The sequence below is a fragment of the Periplaneta americana genome, chromosome 3 (genome assembly GCF_040183065.1).
Source record: "Periplaneta americana isolate PAMFEO1 chromosome 3, P.americana_PAMFEO1_priV1, whole genome shotgun sequence".
Lineage (NCBI taxonomy): Eukaryota > Metazoa > Arthropoda > Insecta > Blattodea > Blattidae > Periplaneta > Periplaneta americana.
This window is the reverse complement of record NC_091119.1, coordinates 30,793,026-30,809,636: the sequence shown is the minus strand read 5'-3', so window position 1 is coordinate 30,809,636 and position 16,611 is coordinate 30,793,026. Positions and strand designations below refer to the sequence as shown.

General features: G+C 38.3%; 1 protein-coding gene across 1 annotated transcript in view; it reads left to right on the top strand.

Annotated features, from left to right (window-relative positions):
* The window catches only part of LOC138695887 (ATP-binding cassette subfamily G member 4), a 425,525-nt gene that overhangs the window by 265,954 nt on the left and 142,960 nt on the right, over nucleotides 1-16,611 (top strand). Inside the window, exon 2 of the mRNA XM_069820230.1 lies at nucleotides 2,895-3,012. Coding sequence (XP_069676331.1) covers nucleotides 2,895-3,012 — 118 coding nt within the window. The remainder of the gene's footprint in view (nucleotides 1-2,894; nucleotides 3,013-16,611) is intronic.

Below are 16,611 nucleotides of genomic sequence, written 5' to 3'. Positions count from 1 at the left end.
CTGCGTGCGTAAATATATGAATTAATATTAGCAATCAATCTTACATTCATTGCTTGAATGCATAAACTTGAAAGAACAGTTTAACCGTGTATATGCATCTTAATGTATTCATGCTCATCAATTTACGGGGAAACAGTTGGCGACACCGACTAAACAAAAGAACAACCATGCGATAAATTGATAGCGATAAATTTAGCTGCAAAAATTATCCCGATGTTTGATTGTGATTGGTTGAAATTCAAAATTTCATTACACTTCATTGGTCGAAAATGACGTCATATGAACGAATTATTCTTCAAAAAATCACATTTTTCACATCATTGTGTATTGACCTCCATAAGATTTTAAATGAGCCTCAAAAAAACGTAATAAAAAGTCCTGCTCAACTTTAAAGTCTACTCTTTCCAACAGTGTATTCATTATAAATTAATGTTATGTATTTCCGAAAATGCAGTATTTTTAATTTTGTGCCTTTTTTTTTTTTGCCCACTATGTATATGGATTATATGTGCAGACATTGAGGAAGGCAGAAAATAGTTAAGATTGGAGAATGCTGGGTTTGCAGTGAAAGATCTGCCCTTGGACAGAACACTATGAATGAAAGAATGGACAAAAATCACGATTCTTCTCGCAATAGTTATCAAATAAGACGTTGTTAAACATTTGAGAAAAAAACCTTTTTTCTCAAGAAACTATTAACTTTCCACCAATAAGATGTTATAGTTTTTTTTGTTACATACAACATGAGCTATTCGCTCTGAAAATCTGCAAGGCTATTTTACTGCCACCCTGTATATATATACAGAGTGTTTCCGGGCTAGCGTTACAAACTTTCAGGGATGATGGTGAAGGCCACATGTATCAATGTGAGTTAATGAACCCTGGTCCGGAAATGACTGAGTCGAAAGTTACAAGCAAAAATAGTTCTGTGGAAATGAAATAATTTTATTCCTCTGTACACCTTATTTATCTGTATTTATCTGTACATCTTACACATACTGTATTCATCTGACGTTGTTTACGTTGTCTACTTACAGTATTCCATTCAGTGCGCTGTCTGAGGGGTGGGGACAGGAAACTACACTAAAGCAATGCAGATAGCGTAATGTATAACGGGCATGGTCGGTCGTGATATGCACGTCTGTAGACAGCAGTGTATGTGTACAAGCTGCAGTGTCCAGTCGATCAGTCCTAGTGAAATGGAGGAGTACACGAGAGCGGAATAAGCACACCTGATTTTCGAATACGGATGATCCAATGGGAACAGTAGACAAGCTCACAGATTGTATCGGGTCAGTACCCACGTAGGAGACATCCGACCCATACCGTCTTTCCACGACTGTTCCAAAAGTTAAGGGAAGGAGGGCACGTGATGCGAAATTACAATTTCATTTCCACACAACTATTTTTGCTTATAACTTTCGACTCGGTCATTTCCGGATCAGGGTTCCTTATCTCAAATTGATACATGTGCCCTTCCTCATCATCCCTGAAAGTTTGTAACACCACCTCGGAAACACCTTGTAGATATATATATATGTAGATATATATATATATATATATATATATATATATATTACTGTAAATGTACGAAGACCGGTAAATATTAGAATTTACCGGTATAACCTAACATTTACCGTTATGGTGCGGTAAAACCCCGAAATATTTTATTAGCCTATATATTTTGAACTTTTACCAAGAGATGTTGGTAAATCTCAGGATTTACTGATCAGTTGTGGTAAAATCTTATTAATTTAATAAAAAAAATCTTTACTAAGATTTGCCGTTCTTCGCACTTTTACATATCCATTTCCGATTCATCTCTTTATTGTTGTTTTAGGTTCTATTTAAAAACATAAATAAAAATACTTCAGCAGTGACTGAAATAATTTATATTTGTTTTAAATTGAAGTTATTTAAGTATTCTTACATTTCAATGTGATTATAATAAACAATATTCCATATTAAAAGTAGTGAAAAATATTATAGTTTTAAGCACTGTCTGTTGTAATTTTCCGTACAAAAATTAACAAAGCCTTTATATTCTCTCTAACAGTCCAGGTCCACAAATAAAGTAAAGCAAACATTATGGATGTTAATTCCTGTTACAACAAGGTTGGCTGTTATCACATTTAGAATTACACAACATGGGAGATGATTTACACAAACATTTTTGTTCAACACTTTTTTTTAAACAATTACACTTTTTGAACCCTTGTCCTTCAACAAAAGATAGTTTGCCAACCACTTCCCGTACACTAATTTCTTCTTTTCCTACTTCTTCGATGATGATAAAATTTTCTTCCCACAATGTAAATTGGTTCCTAGTGTACAATGACTTCAGTTCGCCAGCTTTGGTACCAAGTTTACAAAAGTCGTCATCTTGAATATTTATGACCATTGCTATTATTGATTTTTCGTCAATTTTTGCCCGGTCTACATTGGATACTTTAATTCTAAAATTATGTCCGACTGAAAGTTTTGGAATTTTGTAAGAAATGGCTGCTTTCATTTTCTTTCTTTGGCAGCCTCTCGGAACCGCTTCACTTTATCGATCCTGCAATTATGTCTGAACCTGCACAACGGAGGCAGAATTTTTCGTTCTGCACTCTTCGATCTAGCTTTTACCAGTTCGCATAGGTAAATCCTGAGATTTACCAACATTTCTTGGTAAAAGTTCAAAATGTATGGATTTAATAAGATATTTCGAGGCGTTACCGCACTACAACGGTAAATGTTAGGTTATACCGGTAAATTCTAACATTTACCGGTCTTCGTACATTTACGATAACATATATATATTGCAACTAAGGAATAAAACATGCAAATATGCTAAAATCCGTCCCCTGGTTATTTTTTACCAACGAGTGTAACAGTCAATTTTTTGTTTCCAGGAAGCAAGATCATCCTGCGAAGTATTAGCGGTATTTTCAAGTCAGGACAGCTCACGGCCATTCTGGGACCTTCTGGAGCCGGCAAGAGCACACTCTTGAACGTACTCGCCGGTTACAAGTAAGTAAAACTTGTTTGCACAAGCTTATGCATTTGGCCGTGACCCCGATGAAGTGTCAGATGACTCTTCATATGGGACATACCAGTAGCTGACTTGTAAAGAAAGCCGTTAGAAAGTGTGTTGTAATCACGTTGTTTTTTCGGCATTATAATTTTATGATAACATTTGGAATATCTTTGGACGTATCACATTGCAAACCTAAGACTTAGGCCTCATTCAGTATGAATAGTTAAAAGTTAACATTAAAATAATAGCTAAACAAAACACGTTGTTAAACGCAGCCATTGGCGATACGTTTGCAGAAGTAATATTAAAAGCGTGCCAAAGTTCTTACGTTTACGACGAAACGAAGAATTCAGCCAATCAAAGGACAGAGTGACGCGGTAATGGGAATCGAATTGAAACACAGGATAAACATGCCATAGTATTTTCTAACGTGTTTTCCGCCCATGAATATACAAGGAACCAAACAAAACTGCAAAATTTCATAATTAAATTGTGTTCCCCCTGTTCTCTTTGTGTTCCCCTTGTCCTGCTTGTGTTCCAATTGTCCTCCTTGTGTTCTCGTCCTCGTGTTACCATTGTCCTCCTTGTGTTCCCATTGTCCTCCTTGTGTTCCCATTGTCCTCCTTGTGTTCCCATTGTCCTCCTTGTATTCTCATTGTCCTCATTGTGTTCCCATTCTCCTTGTGTTTCCATTGTCTTCCTTGTGTTCTCATTGTCCTCCTTGTGTTCCCATAGTCCTACTTGTATTCTCATTGTCCTCCTTGTATTTCCATTGTCCTCCTTGTGTTCCCATTGTCTTCCTTGTGTACCCATTGTCCTCCTTGTGTTCCCATTGTCATCCTAGTGTTCCTATTGTCCTCCTTGTATTCTCATTGTCCTCCTTGTGTTCCCATTGTCCTCCTTGTGTTCCCATTGTCCTCCTTGTGTTCTCATTGTCCTCCTTGTATTTCCATTGTCCTCCTTGTGTTCCCATTGTCCTCCTTGTGTTCTCATTGTCCTCCTTGTGTTCCCATTGTCCTCCTTGTGTTCCCATTGTCATCCTTGTGTTCCCATTGTCCTCCTTGTATTCTCATTGTCCTCCTTGTGTTCCCATTGTCCTCCTTGTATTTCCATTGTCCTCCTTGCATTCTCACTGTCCTCCTTGTGTTCTCATCGTCCTCCTTGTGTTCCCATTGTCCTCCTTGTGTTCCCATTGTCTTCCTTGTGTACCCATTGTCCTCCTTGTGTTCCCATTGTCATCCTTGTGTTCCTATTGTCCTCCTTGTATTCTCATTGTCCTCCTTGTGTTCCCATTGTCCTCCTTGTATTTCCATTGTCCTCCTTGTGTTCTCATTGTCCTCCTTGTGTTCCCATAGTCCTACTTGTGTTATCATTATCCTCCTTGTGTTCCCATTGTCCTCCTGTGTTCCCATTGTCCTCCTTGTGTTCCCATTGTCCTCCTTGTGTTCCCATTGTCCTCCTTGTGTTCTCATCGTCCTCCTTGTGTTCCCATTGTCCTCCTTGTATTCTCATTGTCCTCCTTGTGTTCTCCTCGTCCTCCTTGTGTTCCCACTGTCTGCCTTGTGTTCCCATTGTCCTCCTTGTGTTCCCATTGTCCTTGTGTTCCCAGTGTCCTCCTTGTTCCCATTGTCCTCCTTATGTTCTCATTGTACTCCTTGTGTTCCCATTGTACTCCTTGTGTTCCCATTGTCCTCCTTGTCTTCCCATTGTCCTCCTTGTGTTCTCATCGTCCTCCTTGTGTTCCCATCGTCCTCCTTGTGTTCTCATTGTCCTCCTTGTGTTCTCCTCGTCCTCCTTGTGTTCCCACTGTCTGCCTTGTGTTCCCATTGTCCTCCTTGTGCTCCCATTGTCCTCCTTGTGTTCCCATTGTCCTCCTTGTGTTCCCATTGTCCTCTTGTGTTCCCATTGTCCTCCTTGTGTTCTCATTGTCCTTCTTGTGTTCCCATTGTTCTCCTTGTGTTCCCATTGTCCTTGTGTTCCCGTTGTCCTCCTTGTGTTCTCGTTGTCCTCCTTATGTTCTCATTGTACTCCTTGTGTTCCCATTGTACTCCTTGTGTTCCCATTTTCCTCCTTATGTTCTCCTCGTGTTCTCCCTCTTCTCCTTGCATTCCTCCTGTTTTCCTAGTGTCCCCCCTCTTCTTCTTGTATTACCCGCGTTCTTCTTTCCCTCCCCTAGTTCTCGTTTTCTGATCCAAGTTTTTATTTTCTTCCCCTTGCTCTTCTTTTCTTTTCTTTCATTTTCTTTCCTTGTCCTTGTTATCTTCCTTGTTCTTTTCTTCCCTTGTTATCCCTTTCCTCCCCTTCTTTTCTTCCCCTTGTTCTCCCTTCCTCCCCTTTGTTATCCTTTTCTGATCCTCCTTTTCTTATCTTTATTCTCCTTGTGCTTTTTTTCTTCCTCTTATGCTCGTTTTCTTCTCCTTGTTTTTTATTCCCCTTGTTCTTCCCATTTTCTTTTTGTCTTTCCTTTCTCGTCTTTGTGTTTCCCTTGTCTTCCTTTTTCTTCTTCTAGTCTTCCCACTCTCCTTGTCTTCCCTTTTTCTCATTACCTTCTCCTTTTTATCCTTGCCTTCCCGTTATTCTCCTTATTTTCTCCTGTGTTCCTGGTAGAGTGCTCCACAAAAAAATCGTTGGCAATTTCTCGCCCAAATTTAATTTCGACGCCGAATAACCTCTGCATTAGACAGCGTCGTTAAATAAAATACTACTGTTATCATTATTTAATAGGCCTACTGTTTAACTTGAAATAGCGTATTTTATTTTGTGCGAGATCGTGCGTATTTGCTTGTTTTCCGCACAGAACCAATACGCGGTAAGTGTGAAATACCACGTTCAGTATTCCCAACGTAACACACATAACAATTTCCCTCTTCTTACCGCTTAAGCGCGACATTCATTTTACTGCTTTAGGCTTTTAACATATCATTTTTAGAGACGTTTAACATAGTAATAATTATAAATTGGAAACTTACCACTGCAATTTCACCTAAATTGCAATGTTAATTATTGTTTTTAAATATTTGCAAAAATTAAGTAAGCCGTGAAGAAATCAACAAGATTCCAGATGCCGATGTTATTACTGCAATATGTTATATAAATAATATTGTTAAAATATTAAAATGAAAAATAAATCATTACATAACCTTACCGTTTGTTTTAAGTTCGCATTTATAGACTGGGAGAAAAAAAAAAGACAGACGTATATCACGGCCTGCTGGAGTATAGTAAACACAGAAAACATTTTATAGCAACAATGTTGAAGAAAGATATTTTTGTGTTCCGAAGTTGCCGTCATTAAACAGAAACCAACATGGAGATTTCATTGCAACTAATTAGAAATTCGTCTTTCAGGTATGTAATAAACGATCTTCGCACAAAATAATGTACGATACACGAGCGGTATGTTTGTTTTCATGTTCTCGGAAATTAAAAAAGCTCAACTACGTTTCGCTTTTTCAATCTTTTACCGCTCTTGTAACGTATATTACTATTATGCGTGAAATGTATGGAGGGAAGCTGCGTTGCTTCACACGACAGTGTTTATTTTCAGTTTTGTTTACTTTGTGCACGTCAGTCGCCGACGAAGTTGCAGCCTTAGGTGCTAAAATAGAACTGCGTGCACCAATTTCATAGAAAATATAAATATGAAAGTGAGAGCTGGACAGTTCTGCTCTCGGCAATAGAGCGTGTTGCGCAAGGGTATAGAATGGATAAACGAGGCGCAGTGCTGACACACATTCCTAGCTGCGTGACCGCGCTGATTAATGCGATGTCTCCTGCATTATCTCTGGTTTCGCAAGGCTTCCTGGTCGTAATTTTCCGTGTGTTATTCTAATGACCTACATTGTATGTTCTCTAAGAGCTCTACTAATACAGATAATTCTAGAATTCCGCTTGTGACGTTCCAATTTTGTAATATAAAATGATCTATTTTTTATCCATGTAGTCAATCGAACCTTTGTCCCGACCTTATAGGTCACCAGATCTGACCTGTGTAAGCGGATACATGAAGTTTGCCAATTTGCGTCAAATCAGTGGACGACTAATTGGATATTTTTGCAGAAGCAACAGTATCAGACGATATGTCTGCATGTAAGCGTAATAAGTACAGCTCTATCAACGTTATTGGCTCTTCTTCTTGCTTGTTTGGCTATGTGTTGCGTCATAAGCAGGGAAAGGAAGTTCATGCCCTAAAAACGTGAAGAATATGTATGCATTTATGTCGTAAAATAGACAAATATGCTACAAAATATGCATTATCAGTCTCAGATTATTTTAACAGAATAATAAGGTATAGGTAACTTAGGTAGAGTCTATGGATTTTGAAGTGCTTGCCTCATTGCTCAATGCTCCATATTTTATGCTGTTAGGCCGGTGACACAGTTATCCGTATGCTACGCGCTACGGATCCGTAGCAAAATACCTTACATATAGTACGTCCGCTCAAATGAGAGCCACTTGCACCTACCTTGAGCGGGAGGCGTCAGGTGTTTCAATCTTGAAGCACTCGGCTGGTTGTTGGTACGCCAGCGCTGTTGACAGATCTAAGTCGGTGCTCCGAGAACAAGTTCATATAGTATTCGGTTTCAGACGAGCACGCAAGTAAAGGTACAGTTAGCTCAGAACAAGACAGAAGACCGTAAATGTATATTGTGGCTTTTGTGTTCCATACATTGTGATTGTATTTATAATGTGGCGTTTTTGCGAAACGGATAATAACAATATTCGTATACGTAAATCCACACAATCGCCATTAGGACGCGGTAAGATTGTACAAGAGCAAACAGTGGTAATTATTATTAATATTTATACGTATTTTAGACGGCCGGGTAGCTCAGTTGGTAGAGCAGCTGGCTACGGACTAGAAGGTCCGGAGTTCGATCCCAGGTGGTGACAGGATTTTTTCTCGTTGCCAAACTTTCAGAACGGCCCCGAGGTTCACTCAGCTTCCTATAAAATTGAGTACCGGGTCTTTCCCGGGGGTAAAAGGCGGTCAGAGCGTGGTGCCGAGGTCATGGAAAGCATGGGGCTCTACCTCCATGCCCCCCAAATGCCTTCATGGCATGTTACGGGGATACCTTTACCTTTTTTTTTTTTATTTATACATATTTTAAAGACGATGCTGTTAAATGCCGGACACCATTGAAAAATATCAGTGCCGCTACAGAAGTGACTCGCGCAACAAAAAACGTAGCCGTCATAGAAAGAGATGTATGTAATTGACGAACTATCATCAAAATACGGCCATGTTGTACTACGACTGCCCCCCCCCTTACCATTGTTGTCTCAGTGCCATAGAATTCGTTTCTTCGGAACTGAAGAGAAATCTCCGGTCAGAAAATGCATTGGGAAATGAATCTGTTCAAGAAGTATGTGCTTTAATAGCCAATGTGATGGATTACATTAATAATAATAAAAAGCATTGGGTAAAGTATATCGAATATGTAAAGACAAAAGAAAGCGATTATCGCTCCTTAGAAGTTAACTTGGAATCTTGTGTAATTGATTTAAATAGTGACTCAACGGACTCTGAATAGAAGGTGTTCGTGTTTTAGTTCTGTATTATAAGACGCACACGAAGGTTCACTTTAGTCTTCACAAGGGAGAGATGGCAACGCAGCGTTGTTTACATGGAACCTGCTCGGAGTCGCGTGCCTACTTGCTCCCTGCGGTAAGTGTGTCCAATCGCACGTTCCAAGTGGCTCTCATTTGAGCGGACGTACTATGGGAGCTTTCACAGTTCTGCGTACTGTGCGCATCCGTAGGATCCATACAGACGTCCCGCTACGCCCTACGGACTACGGAGAAGAGATGAATACCTTGGACAAGGTGTGGGCTTACACAGTCATGCGTACTATGCATAGCGTAGCGGCATAGTGAGCAGTACAATTCATGTTTTAATGCATTATGATTTTGGGTACCGAGTTGCTATCAGTCAATTATATAGACGACAATGTTTCTGGGATCCTTTTTGTGAATAATACAAAAATAGAGAGATCAGGTCGAAGTTGTGGCGTGATATGTGTGACATTATATTGGAAAATTTTGCAGAAATGGACAACAATACACAATGAAATGCGGGTGAGTGATGAAGATGAGAGAAGAAATGGCAGAAGTTCCAGAAAAAGAAAATCTTCCGCACGAAAACAATATCTTTAAGGATAATTTAGTTCTTATGCTAAAAAAAAAAATTAAGAGATGAAAGAGGATGAGGCTCGTTCTTTCCTAATTTCAATATTATCAGCTGTTAGGACATTTTTCGGAAGTAGAAACTACATTATGGTATGGAATCTTGCGAATGCAAAACATGAACCAACCCCCTTTTATACAAATTCCGTTCTTCCCATTCACATTACTTAGTTAGCCTGTTCATTTGCCATTTTTCGGTGGGCTAATATTCAGAAAACTCCTACACCAAAATACACAAATATCAGTTCACACTGTCACACTGGAAACATCTTCCAAACAGAACAACAGTCTTCCTTGATGTCAATTCTTCAATCTCCATCAACCTCCAACGATACTCTTTCACTCACAGGAATTTACCAAAGTATTATGGACAACATATAAGATACAATCTCTTTTCTATAAAGTAAGTTAAGGAATATTTAATTAAGAATAGTCAATATAAATATTTCCTCAATGTAATTAAAACAGATTTAATCTAAATCAGTTACTTAGGGGTTGCAGCTCTCAGGGTGACCGACCAACTGGTAGTGGGGGGCAATGAACAAAAGAATAATAATAATAATAATAATAATAATAATAATAATAATAATAATAATTCTTCGAAAATTTTATTATCTGACTATTTTACATTAAATTAAAACAAGCTAATTAAGTTGTTTTCTTTTTTAATTGATACTTAATTTCATAATACTGTCTTGTATGTTCTACATTCTACTCTACACCTCAGGCCAGGGGGCCGCACTAAAGTAATGTGAGGAAAAAATGAGCCTCAAAAAAAAAAAAGTCTAAAAACTCTACAGTACATTCTACACAATCTACACTTTAGGCTACAGGTCCGCACTAAAATAAAGTGAGGAAATGAGAGACCCCACCATAAGAACACTGATCTGTATAGATTATAACAAAAATAATTGATGGTTTTGTTATAGTAAACAAGGAATAATAAAGTGTCGATTATAAATAATTTATTCATCTGAGTAATTTTTATTACCTTATGTTAACAGCAAACCGTTCGGTAGGACAAAATTATGTAGATCCAGTTCAAGCTGCATTTATTGTAATTTTTTCAATTGTTCATCAAACGATTGAATAAACATGTGAAATTAGTTAAAGGAACTTTCTTTCGTCCACGCGCAAGTCACTGTACAGATTTATAAATGCTCCCTTCAGGATTCTTAGAATTAGTAGAGGGTGAACCCAATATTGTCTATTATGCACTATTTTTAATACCTACAAATAATGTGCAGCCAAAAGCTTTCCTTGAAGCACGCTCATTTTGAAACAAACAAGCCGACTGATATATAATTAATCTGCTACGGATTTGTTACGCGTGACTGTGAAAGTAAACTGCTTACGGATCCTTAGTGCGTACTGCGTAGCATAAAGATGACTGTGTAACGGCCGTAAGTTCACAACTAAGCAGTGACGTATGTTTTCTGTTGTCATTCTTCGCCTATTGTCTCTCAGCATAGCTTTGTAGCACGAAAAATTTCGTTCTACGTCACAAGAAGTAAGAGGGGCTTGCACGAAAGCTGTGAGCTGTTCTATAGAAAATTTTGTTGGTTTTTGGGGTATTTTTCCTTCGAGAATATTTTGAATTTCTTTAAGTTGATAATAGCCAGGGTTTTTGGAAAGAATATTTGCTGTTTTCTCGTTCACTTTATCTCCTACATTTCCCGGAACTGATGTTAAACTGGATATTGTTCTATCGAAATCTGCTAAAGACTGCAGTAGAGGAATGCCAATTGCTAACTTGAGAGGCTCCCTATGAAGGCGTCATCGTTACGTTCAAAATTCATAAACATAAATTAGTCATATTTACGAGGTTACACACTTTTAAAAATGAGGGAAAGAAATAAACATACATAATATGCAATTTCCCTGCATAAATGTTAAAATATTTACGCACTTACTTACTTACTGGCTTTTATTGCCGCCCTCAAATAAGCCCGCCATTGGTCCCTATCCAGAGCAAGATTAATCCACTCTTTACCATCATATCCCACCTCCCTCAAATCCATTTTAATATTATCTTCCCATCTACGTCTCGGCCTCCCCAAAGGTCTTTTTCCCTCCGGCCTTCCAGCTAACACTATATGCAATTCTGGATTCGCCCACACGTGCTACATGCCCTGCCCATCTCAAACGTCTGGATTTAATGTTCCTAATTATGTCATGTGAAGAATACAATGCGTGCAGCTCTGCGTTGTGTAACTTTCTCCATTCTCCTGTAACTTCATCCCTCTTAATAATAATAATAATAATAATAATAATAATAATAATAATAATAATAATCATCATCATCATCATCATCATCCGTGGCGCTACAGTCCGTGAAGGGCCTAGACAGACCAGCCGGCTGCTGGCCTCACGCCCACATGCCGAAGCAGAGGTGGACGGTCATCCAACCAGAATGGAAGTATCGTGTGGTTCGCACGATGATCCCCCCTGCCGTTATAGCTGCCATTCGCAACCGGATTTCGCTACCTATCGTAGCTCCCCAAATGCATCACGATGCTGGGTGGGCACCGGTCCCATACACTGGCCGAAATTTTATGAGAAAATTTCTTCCCCCATGAGGACTCGAACCAGCGCGCATTCCGTAGCGCGAGCCCTAGGCAGGATGACTTAGACCACGACGCCACGGCGCGGGACAACTTCGTCCCTCATAGCCCCAGATATTTTCCTAAGAACCTTATTCTCAAACACCCTTAATCTCTATTCCTCTCTCAAAGTGAGAGTCCAAGTTTCACAACAATACAGAACAACCGGTAGTATAACTGTTTTATGAATTCTAATGTTCAGATTTTTTTACAGTAGACTAGATGACAAAAGCGTCTCAACCGAATGATAACAGGCATTTCCCATATTTATTCTGCGTTTAATTTCCTCCCGAGTGTCATTTATATTTGTTACTGTTGCTGCAAGATATTTGAATTTTTCAACATTTTCGAAGGATAAATCTCCAACTTGTATAGTTCCATTTCGTACAATATTCTGGTCACGAGACATAATCAAAATGTTAAAATATGATGCTCTTATAAATAATATGCACTTTTATGCAGAATAAAAGTAATATCATTGTATTCAGAAATTTGTGATTCATGTAGATAATCTTTCAGCATATTCACACAACGATAGAGAACGAATATGCAAATGCTTGAACTTCCTATTCCTAATCATAAGAAAGAAATTTAATCACAACGAGACGTGTGGAAGAATATTGTGTTTTTAAGACGGAGTGTACCGCGACATGATAAAAAGAAAGTGTTAGCTGTTATGACTGTGCGGCCTGATCTGTGCGACCCTGCCCATCAGCAGTGATGAGTAACTCGCTCTTAGCCTAATCTACTTACTTTTTGCAGGGGCCAAAATCCCTGAATCAAGCTGTAGAACTTGGAAGTTTATAAAACACAGTAAAACCCCGATTATCCGTCACCCTGTTAACCGATTGGCGGATTATCCGACTGTTTTTGTTTCGCTATTATTTCAGAAATAATATACATGAAAATAATACTGTTTTGTACATTATATTAGTACAGCCCTGGCATAGGACGGAAAATTAAAGGAACAAAGATAACCCCACCTATGTCCCTTTCGCTTACACTGCCTTATAAACAAACGCAGAGTAAGGTTCTGTGCATCAGTGGTGGATTTTAGGCGACCAGCGAGAGCCGTAAGTTCGTGAAAGCCTGATACAATCCGTCACTAACTTCCTCTCCGCTCGTACTATACCAAAACATAACTATCTCAGCCGGGGAAGGTGGAGTGGAGAGTTAAGAGGTGATCTACAGAAACTCAATCGAGTTAATAACGCCCAGGTCTGTATTGGTACGTATTTTTTTCAAGAGAGTATTATTACAATCCTTTATCGTTACACAGTATGGTATACTGTTTGAATTGCCGTACTGTATAACTTTTATTTTCTTTTAATTGTTTATTTTACGACGTTTTATCAACTTCTAAGGTTATTGGCGTCAAAATGAGATGTATGTACTGTATGTATGTATGTATATGTATTATTCACACTGCAGTGGGTATATACCCGGTGGCAGTGGTAACTAATTACACTCAATAATGACAATAATAAATTTATTAATTAAAAATACAATTAATAATAATACTAATAATTAATACTAACAATAATAATAATAATAATAATAATAATAATAACAGGGAATATCCTAAATTAAATGAAGCACGATCACTTAAAATAACATTTAAAATAAATCTAATTTGTATCTTAAACCTAAGTTCGAACTAAAACTCACGAGTATGATATGTTCATACCTGCACAAGTACCTTTCAGCACTACACTCATTTCGCTGTCAACTCACTCACTGCACTGGAACTACGACACGCTTCACTGATTCTATCCTGATTTCACTAACACTTCAAAAACATTTCACTGTTCAAATACTTTGCACTGCCACTATAAACTATAAAGCTTCACTGACAGGAACACGTTTCACTTACACAACACACTTCACTGACACAATATAATTCTTCATTCATACAACACTTCAATAACAAAATATCATTTACGCCCTTTAAATACTGTGTATAATTACCGTCTATTAGTAAAGTCCTTAAGTCTATTTTTAAATACATTTTTGGTTGTTGGTAAAGCCTTTAGTAAGTCTGCAGGTAAAGCATTCCAGTCCCTGATAGTACGATTGAGAAAATAAAACTTTCCAGTGTCCGTCCTCTGCCTTCTTTCCCTCAATTTATATGAGTGGTCGTTCCTTGAAGAGTAATTTGGCGGCTGCAACATATTTTTTATTTCTCTCCAGGCAGGCTCACCTCTGTATGTTTTGAACATTGCGTATAATCGGATTCGCGTTCTCCTGTCCGTGAGTGTGTCCCATTTTAATGTGAATTATTACGACAAGACTTGAGAGCCCGTTTTGTAATCTTTTCCAGTGTCTTAATATGTTCTAATCTGTAAGGATCCCAACATGCAGCACCATATTCCATTACTGGACGTACTAGTGATTTATATGCAATCTCTTTGGATTTATCAGAGCCTTTTCTTAGTACCCTCATCACAAAGTGTAACGCTCTCCATGCTTTTCCCGCTGTGTCTGTAACGTATTCCCCCCTGCCGAGATCGCTGCTAAATGTTATTCCGAGATGGTGATTATGCCAGCGAAATGAGTCCAGAGTTACCCAGTATTTCCTCTTAATGGTTTGAGAGAAAATCCCTGAATAAACTTCAACCAGGATTTGAACCCGGGCCCGCTCGTTTCACGGTCATGCATGGTAATCGTTACTCCACAGCGGTGGACCTACTGTATAACTTCTATATAAAATGTCTTCCACTGGTGTCGAGAGAAAACGTATCGAAAAAAGTGCAAATAATTGAATGGTTTGGGAAAGGAAAACTATGGCTTACCTCGCATCAGAATACGAGATTAGAGTTGTAACTGCGCGACTTAATAAAAAAAAAGTAGAATAAAGTATGTAAATCTACAAATGAGAGTTCCTTCCTTCCTATTTTTCTGTAGACAGTCATTGCAAGGAATTTTCTTGCTCCTTAAAAACCCGTTGTCGACAATCAGACTAAAATTAGTGAACTGATCCACTACCGAGCGACTTAAATCCTAGATCATATATGTAACAGATATGTCGAGGTTATAGGCTTTGAGGTTAACAACTTTTGTCAGGTTTACTACGCTGCCATCTAGTTGTTACATAAGGAGTCACGTCATAATACTCATTTGAATTGCATTAGCGACTGTGCTGCCATCTCGTGTTCGTTTACGGCGGACGGGTGGCGATCCTGGCGGTTGTTCTCTTCAAAGTGCTGCCGATTTTAACGTAGTGAGGAGTTATCTGTTACATATATGATCTAGGCTTAAACACAACACCACGGAGAAAATTACGAAATATTTTACGGTACAGATTATCCGATTTTTTCGATTAACCGTTCAAGTCCACCCCCTTCATTACCACGGATAATAGAGGCTCTACTGCATCTATTTTCTGAGACGTCACAGACATTAGACAGTACAACACAAACTAATACAGACTACTTTTATTTTATATTTATTATTATTATTATTGCATTTTCGATATTTTATTCTCTCTTACTCATTTTTAGGAAATGTTCTACTTTTTATTGCATTTTTGCTCTTTCCTGCTTATGAACGGACAGTTTTACGATGTAGTCGGAGTCTATATTCGAGAACCTACTGCAGATTGCTTAAGCAATTCGATTGTGTCTTACAAGAATTTTTCTTATAGTTTCATCAGCCTGACTCCTGATCATGTGTGTTACGTGCTTGCCCCAATTCAACGCAACGGAACAAATGCTGCAGCCGCAGTGCCCACAGTCAACATATTGTATCACACAAGTGAATATGTGAAAATGCCGGAGGTAAAACAAAGCAGACAACGTTTTTTGCGACAGTCGAGTTTGGTGACAATGTATTTTCCACGTATGGAAGTATACTATTTTGTTTGTATTTTAGTATGAAATTCATGGTAATTTTTTTTTTAAATTTTAATGTAATATTTTGAGAAATGTAATGCCATTTTATAAGTAATTTTTCTGTGAGTTTTAGGTCGTTAACTTCCGAGCTTTAGTTATAAGATAGTAAAACAATCCCCGCCTCGTTGCTATCATTTTTGAAACGAACTTTGTGACCACCCTTTTGAACATCTCCTCTAGTGTTCCATAAAGATAATGAAGCATCATTACCATTGTTTAATTTGTTATTGGTTACCGTACCGTAAACTACATCGTTAGTATTACCTGAATTTCAGGTATTAATTTCAAGGGCAGGTTTTTCACTGCAAACCCAGCATTCTCCAATCTTTCCTATTTTCTGCCTTCCTCTTAGTCTCCGCGTATGATCCATGTATCATAATATCTTCTATTATCTGATATCTTCTTTTGCCCCGAACTCTTCTCCCGTTCACCATTCCTTCCAGTGCATCCTTCAGAAGGTAATTTCTTCTCAACCAGTGACCCAACCAATTCCTTTTCCTCTTCCTGATCATTTTCAGTTTCGTTCTTTCTTCGCCCATTTTCCAACACAGCTTCCTTTCTTATTCTGTCTGTCCACTTCACACGTTCCATTCTTCTCCATATCCACATTTCAAATGCTTATATTCGCTTCTCTTCACTTCGTCGTAATATCCATGTTTCTGAACTCATACAATGCTACCTAGACTATTAACGCATCTCGAATCATTGTTACCAAATGCTCAATTTGGATTCAGAAAAATGCATTCCCGTCCGTAACAATTACACAGGATTATTGACATAATTCTTGACACCTATGAAAAGAAACAAATCTGTTTAGGTCTTTTCCTTGATACAGAAAAGGCGTTCGATAAAGTGTGGCATAATGGCCTCTTATTCAAACTAAAAAACCATCTTCCTGACACATACTACCGTT